Source organism: Oncorhynchus masou, unplaced genomic scaffold (assembly GCF_036934945.1).
Source record: "Oncorhynchus masou masou isolate Uvic2021 unplaced genomic scaffold, UVic_Omas_1.1 unplaced_scaffold_5815, whole genome shotgun sequence".
Taxonomy (NCBI): domain Eukaryota; kingdom Metazoa; phylum Chordata; class Actinopteri; order Salmoniformes; family Salmonidae; genus Oncorhynchus; species Oncorhynchus masou.
The window spans coordinates 1-9,464 of NW_027012234.1; the positions used below are offsets into that span (position 1 = coordinate 1).

At 45.3% G+C, this 9,464-nt stretch overlaps 1 protein-coding gene across 1 annotated transcript; it reads right to left on the reverse strand.

The window, feature by feature from the left end:
- Window positions 1-418: 418 nt before the first annotated feature.
- On the reverse strand, window positions 419-3,284 carry LOC135536240 (amine sulfotransferase-like; the record flags this gene model as incomplete). Its single annotated transcript, XM_064962605.1, has 4 exons — window positions 3,009-3,284; window positions 1,024-1,226; window positions 772-898; window positions 419-513 (listed from the first exon to the last, which is right to left on the reverse strand). Coding segments are annotated over exons 1-4 (567 nt in total), but the record flags the coding sequence as incomplete, so codon positions are not given.
- Window positions 3,285-9,464: the final 6,180 nt, after the last annotated feature.

Here is a 9,464-nt window from a genome sequence, read left to right on the forward strand (position 1 = left end):
ACCTCTACACTCTAACCACTAGGCTACCCTGCCGCCTCTACACTCTAACCACTAGGCTACCCTGCCGCCTCTACACTCTAACCACTAGGCTACCCTGCCGCCTCTACACTCTAACCACTAGGCTACCCTGCCGCCTCTACACTCTAACCACTAGGCTACCCTGCAGTGGTGAAGGCCACTGCCCTCCGGGACATTAACAATCCCCTGCCTGTGTGGGATCACAAGCCAGTCCCACAGAACCTCTACACACTATGTCCTTTGTCTGTCTCTCTCTTCATTTCCATGTCCATCCTTGTTAATAAAATCGGAAAATTAGGTTGGAATATTGAGGGACAGGTAAAGTCAGGCTGGTTGGTTGTCTCTAGCTAGCTATCCAGGTCAGAGGTCATGGGTGTCAAATGAGTCTGTAATATCTTACCATGATCATGTCCTCATAGGTCAGAAACAGGATGTTGTACTGGTCTCTCTTACTGTGCCACTCTCTGATGTGGTCGAACCAGGACGAAGCACCAACTGTAGATCAGTAACAGGGTCATACAGGTCAATACAGTATTCATGGATTGGTCAAAAGTAGTGTAACTGTGAAAAAGGGGGTGATATTTAGAACACAGGCTGTCGGGGTCATAACAGGCATGTGTCCCACATGGTACCCCATCCCCTATTTGACCAGAGCCCTATTGGCCATGGTGAAAATGAGTTCACTATGTAGGCAATAGGCTATTCATTTGGGACAAAACCAATGGTGTTATATGAATGATGTCTTCACTCTACCATTCCCTGCTAACCACTGGTCCAGAAAGTCCTCGAAACTCTTTGGGGTCTCCAACATGGCCCAGTTAAAACACCAGTGATAGTAGGAAGTCACGTTGTCCTTCGGGTTCCGCATCACATAGATCATCTGAGAATGAGAGAGATATTTACAGCCCTACGGGCCTCCGTGTAGGACACACAGATACACATATACAGACACACACACTCTCTACAACTCTGTTAACATTCTCATTCTATCCTCCTTGTGCCTACCTTTGCCTTCTTGTCCCTCAGGCCTGGCGGCATTAGGACAGGGGTGAGGTGGGAGGCGAATAGCCGCGGGTTAGGGCGTAAGGAGTAGTCGGTGCGTTTTTCAATATACTCCAGCCACGGCATCATCTCCAAGTTGTTGGGATAGATATCACCCATCTCTGACTCACAGATAGAAGTGATGATCTGCTGTGTCCAGATGGTTCCTGCAGGTTAGGAAAGGTGTCAGTCATAAAGCTGGGCCCGACTCGGTGGAAAGGGGATTCGAAAAACAACAAAGCGGTCACCCTGCCAGAGCTGAAAGGGCTGGAGTAAAAACAAGCACTAAGACAGTTTAACTATTTCCTCATGAGAAACATTTAAGTTATATATATTACCCAAAACATACCTCCAGGCTGTGTATTGTTTATTTGACCAAGGAGAGTGATGAAGTGCTGCATCAGATAACCTGGCCTTCACAATCACTCGATCTCAACAACCCAAGTGAGATGGTTTGGGATGAGTTGGACCGCAGAGTGAAGGAAAAGCAGCCAACAAGTGCTCAGCATATGTGGGAACTCCTTCAAGACTGTTAGAAAAGCATTCCTTATGAAGCTGGTTGAGGGAATGCCAAGAGTGTGCAACGCTGTCATCAAGGTAAAGGGAAGCTACTTTGAAGAATCTTAAATATAAAATAGATTTAGATTTGGTGTGTTCAAACTTTTGACTGCTACTTTTATATATATAACACACAAACTCATTTAAAGGTTCTTCTTTATTTGTATTTTCATGTTGAAACCAAAAAAAGTGTTAAACAAATCTAAATCTATTTTATATTTTAGATTCTTCAAAGTAGCTACCCTTTTCCTTGATGACAGCGTTGCACACTCTTGGCATTCCCTCAACCTGCTTCATGAAAAATGCTTTTCCAACAGTCTGAAGGAGTTCCCACATATGCTGAGCACTTGTTGGCTGCTTTTCCTTCACTCTGCGGTCCAACTCATCCCAAACCATCTCACTTGGGTTGTTGAGATCGAGTGATTGTGAAGGCCAGGTTATCTGATGCAGCACTTCATCACTCTCCTTGGTCAAATAAACAATACACAGCCTGGAGGTATGTTTTGGGTAATTTTTCTGTTGAAAAACTAAAGATAGTCCCCCTAAGCGTAAACCAGATGGGATGACGTATTGCTGCAGAAGCTGTCATCAAGGCAAAGGGTGGCTACTTTGAAGAATCTTAAATATAAAATATAATTTGATTTGTTTTACAATTGTTTGGTTACTACATTATTCCATATGTGTTATTTCATAGTTTTGATGTCTTCACTATTATTCTACAATGTAGAATAAAACCCTGGAATGAGTAGGTGTGTCCAAACTTTTAATTTTGGTAATTTTGCTGTGGTCTCTTCATTTTATTTCCAGAGCTGTATATATATTTACTGTAACTTTTTCTCCCCAATTGGTAGTTAGTCTTGTCCCATCGCTGCAACTCCCGTGCGGACTCGGGAGAGGTGAAGGTCCAGAACCGTGTGTCCTCCTAAAAGCGACCCTGCCAAGCCGCACTGCTTCTTGACACACTGCTCGCTTTACTCGGAAGCCAGCCGTACCAATGTGTCGGAGGAAACACTAGAGCGCGATAGGACAAGGACATCACGGCCGGGCAAACCCTGCCCTAACAGCCGACCCAGATCGAACCCTGTAATGACGCCTCGAGCACTGCAGTGCCCAGACCGCTGCGCAACTTTTGGATATAAGTTACATTTTTCAATAATCAATGGATATCATTAATTTACAAATCCAAAAATGGATGTTCCAATCCCGGATTTCCCTTTAACTTTCTAAAATGCTGTTTTTATGCTCTCTACTTATAATGGTTTCTCAACCTCACTGATTACCTAAACAGAGCCGAGATCGCAACCTTTTTCATGGCTAGTACCCCCGTGTATGATAAGTGTTTCTAGACCATCTGAAAAGCTGTTTTTCCATCCAGCAGATTTGTCACTCACCTGACTTAGGGTAAGTGACCAGAAAGATGTCACTGTCCCGGATCTCAAAGCTCTGCAGGGAGTCAATGTGCTCAGCGTTGACCAAATCCTTCGCAAACACATAGTCCTTGTACTTGACCAGGTCATCGGTGATCTTCTCCATAATAATGGTCGTTTTGTATAAATATTAGTATCTACAGTGGATATGAATAGATATGCTACAAAGAACCAAATGAAGTTGGAATTACAGCACGTTTAGACTTTGGAACGTGTGGTAAGGTTCGCGGAGTTATTACGAGTAAGATTCACTGATGTTGCAATAATGTACACTCCCGAGTCGTCATTCTAACGCCCCGACATACATTGCAGTCGGTAAATATTCAGACCCCTTGACTCTTTCCACATTTTGTTACATTACAGCCTTATTCTACAATGGATTAAATCGTCCCTCCCCTAATCAATCAAATGTATTACAAAAAAACTGAAATATTACATTTACATAAGTATTAAGACCCTATATTCAATACTTTGTTGAAGCACCTTTGGCAGCGATTACAGCATCGAGTCTTGGGTATGATGATACAAGCTTGGCACACCTGTAATTTGGGGAGTTTCTCCCAGTCTTCTCTGCAGATCCTTTCAAGCTTTGATTGGTGGAGTACTGCAGAGACCCTTGTGTTATACTAGTGGTTTACACCCTTGTGTTATACTAGTGTATACGCCCTTGTGTTATACTAGTGTATACGCCCTTGTGTTATACTAGTGTATACGCCCTTGTGTTATACTAGTGTATACGCCCTTGTGTTATACTAGTGTATACGCCCTTGTGTTATACTAGTGTATACGCCCTTGTGTTATACGCCCTTGTGTTATACTAGTGTATACGCCCTTGTGTTATACGCCCTTGTGTTATACGCCCTTGTGTTATACGCCCTTGTGTTATACGCCCTTGTGTTATACTGGTGGTTTACGCCCTTGTGTTGTACTGGTGGTTTACGCCCTTGTGTTGTACTGGTGGTTTACGCCCTTGTGTTGTACTGGTGGTTTACGCCCTTGTGTTGTACTGGTGGTTTACGCCCTTGTGTTGTACTGGTGGTTTACGCCCTTGTGTTGTACTGGTGGTTTACGCCCTTGTGTTGTACTGGTGGTTTACGCCCTTGTGTTGTACTGGTGGTTTACGCCCTTGTGTTGTACTGGTGGTTTACGCCCTTGTGTTGTACTGGTGGTTTACGCCCTTGTGTTGTACTGGTGGTTTACGCCCTTGTGTTGTACTGGTGGTTTACGCCCTTGTGTTGTACTGGTGGTTTACGCCCTTGTGTTGTACTGGTGGTTTACGCCCTTGTGTTGTACTGGTGGTTTACGCCCTTGTGTTGTACTGGTGGTTTACGCCCTTGTGTTAAACTGGTGGTTTACGCCCTTGTGTTAAACTGGTGGTTTACGCCCTTGTGTTAAACTGGTGGTTTACGCCCTTGTGTTAAACTGGTGGTTTACACCCTTGTGTTAAACTGGTGGTTTACACCCTTGTGTTGTACTGGTGGTTTACGCCCTTGTGTTAAACTGGTGGTTTACGCCCTTGTGTTGTACTGGTGGTTTACGCCCTTGTGTTGTACTGGTGGTTTACGCCCTTGTGTTGTACTGGTGGTTTACGCCCTTGTGTTGTACTGGTGGTTTACGCCCTTGTGTTGTACTGGTGGTTTACGCCCTTGTGTTGTACTGGTGGTTTACGCCCTTGTGTTGTACTGGTGGTTTACGCCCTTGCGTTGTACTGGTGGTTTACGCCCTTGCGTTGTACTGGTGGTTTACACCCTTGCGTTAAACTGGTGGTTTACACCCTTGCGTTAAACTGGTGGTTTACACCCTTGCGTTAAACTGGTGGTTTACACCCTTGCGTTAAACTGGTGGTTTACACCCTTGCGTTACACTCGTGGATACACCCTTGTGTTAAACTGGTGGTTTACACCCTTGCGTTAAACTGGTGGTTTACACCCTTGCGTTAAACTGGTGGTTTACACCCTTGCGTTACACTCGTGGATACACCCTTGTGTTAAACTGGTGGTTTACACCCTTGTGTTAAACTGGTGGTTTACACCCTTGCGTTACACCGACAGCGAGGAATTGTGAAGAGCAGAATAAACAACCTCTGCATCATCAAAACAGTTGCTTTCCGAGGTGTTAAAGTTCAGTTTGTCATTGTTATGTAACTGCAGGCTGAAAAGGTACCCGTTGCCTGGCTTCGGCCCCAAGTGAGAGCAGGGGAGAGCGGTAGACAGACTTCCAGTGTGTGAAGATAACCCTGAAGTGAGGGGTACACTTCTCCTCCTCTCATCTCTCTTACCTCTCCTTCCTCCCCTCTGTTCCTCTGGGTAGGAGTTAAAACCGGACTGGGTCTGGAGAGATGAACCTCTCCCACTGCCTTTCTCCCTGGCCAACCCTGACAAGGTACAGAAACGCAGACATGTTGATTCTGCTGTCACAGACAAGGGGTGTATAATACCAAGCTGAGACCAGTGTCGGTACAGAGATTTGTCAAGTAGGCCCACGTCTGAGACGGAGCAAATAAAGTTGACCATACATCATCTGACTTTAAGACGAAACGGATGGATGGGTTACTGTCATGAGGTGTTTTGATAAACTACACTTCCTAAACACGATCATATTGTCAAAGTAGGTCATTTCAGAGAGAGAAAAGCCAGACGGTGAGCCACCAGAGGTTCTGACAGTAGCACTGCATCTAGTAAAAGCTGTGGAATTTACATTTCCTAAACACAACAATAAGCAAAGTGTATCTAGCAATATAGCTCATCCAGCAGCTCCTGCAGTTAGGAATGGCGCCGAAGGAAAAGGCCGTTTTTACGATCCCGTAACCAATTGCGTGTTTTTTCACGTTATTTGTAACTTACTTTGTACATAATGTTTCTGCCACCTTGTCTCATGACTGAAAAGAGCTTCTAGATATCAGGACAGCGATTACTCACCCTGTACTGGAGGAATAATTTTTCTTCAACAAGTCAGACGAGAAGAATTTACTTCAGACGCTCGACAAGGCCCTCATCCCCGTCATTCGCAGGAGAAAGAGACAGGGGTATCGGGGACGAAGGTCTGGGTGCCTTGTAAGGATCCGACGCCGAGAGGGTAATCTACCTTTACCATCGGTCCTATTAGCCAACGTACAATCAATCGATAATAAAATAGACAAACTACGATCACCTATATAGTCTACCAACGGGACATTAGAAACTGTAATATCTTATGTTTCACCGAGTCGTGGCTGAATGACGACATGAACAACATACAGCTGGCGGGTTTTACACTGTCTTGGCAGGATCGAACAGCGGCCTCTGGTAAGACAAGGGGCAACGGGCTATGTACTGTATATTTGAAAACAACAGCTGGCGCACGAAATCTGAGGAAGTCTCAAGGTTTTGCCTGCCTGAGGTAGAGTATCTCATGATAAGCTGTAGACCACACTATTTACCAAGAGAGTTTATCTGTATTTTTTGCAGCTGTCTATATACCACCACAAACCATTGCTGGCACTAAGACCGCACTCAATGAGCTGTATAAGGCCATAAGCAAACAGGAAACCGCTCATCCAGAGGCGGCGCTGATAGTGGCCGGAGACTTTAATGCAGGGAAACTTTAATCCATTTTACCTCATTTCTATCAGCATGTCACATGTGTAACCAGAGGGAAAAAAACTCTAGACCACCTTTACTCCACACACAGAGACGCGTACAAAGCTCTCCCTCGCCCTCCATTTGGCAAATCTGACCATCATTCTATCCTCCTGACTCCTGCTTACAAGCAAAAACTAAAGCAGGAAGCACCAGTGACTCGGTCAATAAGAAAGTGGTCAGATGAAGCAGATGCTAAACTACAGGACTGTTTTGCTATCACAGACTGGAACATGTTCCGGGATTCTTCAGATGGCATTGAGGAGTACACCACATCAGTCACTGGCTTCATCAATAAGTGCATCGATGACGTTGTCCCCACAGTGACCGTACGTACATACCCCAACCAGAAGCCATGGATTACAGGCAAGATCCGCACTGAGCTAAAGGGTAGAGCTGCCGCATTCAAGGAGCGGGACTCTGACCCGGAAGCTTATAAAAAAAATCTTGCTATGCCCTCCGACGAACCATCAAACAGGCAAAGCATCAATACAGGGCTAAGATTGAATTGTACTACACCAGCTCCGACGCTCGTCAGATGTGGCAGGGCTTGCAAACCATTACAGACTACAAAGGGAATCACAGCAGCAAGCTGCCCAGTGACACAGGCTTACCAGGAAAGCTAAATGACTTCTTTGCTCGCTTCGAGAGCAAGTAACACTGATACATGCATGACAGCATCAGCTGTTCCAGAAGACTGAGTGATCACGCTCTCCGTAGCCGATGTGAGGAAGACCTTTAAACAGGTCAACATTCTCAAGGCCGCAGGGCCAGACAGATTACCAGGACGTGTACTGTGAGCATGCGCTGACAAACTGGCAAGTGTCTTCACTGACATTTTCAACCTCTCCCTGTCTGAGTCTGTAATACCAACATGTTTCAAGCAGACCACCATAGTCCCTGTGCCCAACAACACGAAGGTAACCTGCCTAAAGGACTAGCGACCCATAGCACTCAAGTCTGTAGCCATGAAGTGCTTTGAAAGGCTGGTCATGGCTCACATCAACACCATTATCCCAGAAACCCTAGACCCACTCCAATTTGCATACCGCCCAAACAGATCCACAGATGATGCAATCTCTATTGCACTCCACACTGCCAGGCACCACCTGGCCAAGAGGCAATGGTAGACTGGCCGTCGGGAGCAACAGGACATTTCCCGGTGGCCTGAGGGTCGTTTTAGCCTGTCCCGAATAGTCAACTTGACCAGCGATAATATAGCAGAAGGAATGAGTTGACGGAGAATCACGTATCAGGCGTGACTCTCTCGCTACAGTGTCCCAGCAAAAATGACATCAGCTCTCTCATGGCAGCACAGCAACCGTCTCTACCTGCTTCTCTACGGATAACATTTTGGACACGTCGCGCGGCGAAATGGACGGTCAGAAGAGGAAAGGCGGAGCAGAGAGGGAGAGAATAAAACAAGAGAAATGCCCTTTGCCACAGACGCAGCTAAATAAACGACATGTTCAGGGACCAGGTTGGTCAAAAACACCAGCTAAACCACACACACACACAGTGACACCCAGCATGGCTAGCTAAGTAGCCTAGGTAATAATAGTGACACAACGGCCGGTAGGCGAAACAGTTTGCACAGTCTTACGTCTTCGTGGAGGAATTATATAATAGCAACATAGCGATCATAATATGCCATTGAAGGCAATATGTTTCAACTAGTAAAACATCGTAAAAAAAAAATAGTAAACCTAGACTATGGACTTGCTGGCATTCGGTCATGACTCATGCCGCATACGCTGGGGAAAGCGCACATACACTGTACAGAGAAACAGGCTACAGTAACCTAACCATAATGCATGCATGAACGTAACACAGTCAGTAGCCTGTGTGACACAGCACAGGCAATGACAAAGATCATTAGCACCATTAGTACCAGCTCTACTACAATAATATCCAGCTCTGGGGGGGGGAATGAAAAGATCACGATGTACAGACACCAGTGAGTAAACATTGAGTAAGTAAACATTATCATTATCAAACATTATCTAAGTAAACAGTGAGTAAACATTGTAATCTACATTTTTTTGTTGTTGTTGTAGGAGGAGTTCATTTTCGACTTTTGTACTATGCTTACATTGTTGTAGCTTATGTTCAAGTTCAGTGGATGTTGTGAAGATTTTTGATGCTTGAATATAAAGATAATCATTTGACCATTTGAGCTAACTCTGTATATCTCATTCTCTTTAAAAAAAAGTGTAGTCTAATAGTTTGGTGTGTCGAGCCTTGTGCATTTCTATGTGCTATGATTGGTATATTCCTAGTGAGTTTATGAGGGTGCAGCCATAGCCATACATTACCTTGAAAACTCAGGTTACTTGTTGGTCAGCCCCAAATGTTTGTATTTTGTAATGTGGATAACTTCTTCCAAGATGAACATAGTAGCCAAATGTACAACTAGTTTGTACCCGTTACATCAACAAATAGGCTTGGACTACAACATTTGCGTTCAGGTGGTTTGCGTGAACAGGGTGACCTGGGATGGAGTCAAACTCCCAGCCTGAATTATTGTTTCAGTCCGCCCCTGACAAGAGGAACACCTACGTGAGAATGCTGTTCATCGACTACAGCTCAGTGTTCAACACCATAGTGCCCTCCAAGTTCATCACTAAGCTCAGGACCCTGGGACTAAACACCTCCCTCTGCTACTAAACCCTGGACCTCCTGACGGGCCGCCCCCAGGTGATAAGGGTAGGCAACACCACACCCGCCACGCTGACCCTCAACACGGGGGACCCTCAGGGGTGCGTGCTTAGTCCCCTCTTGAACTCCTTGTTCACCCACAACT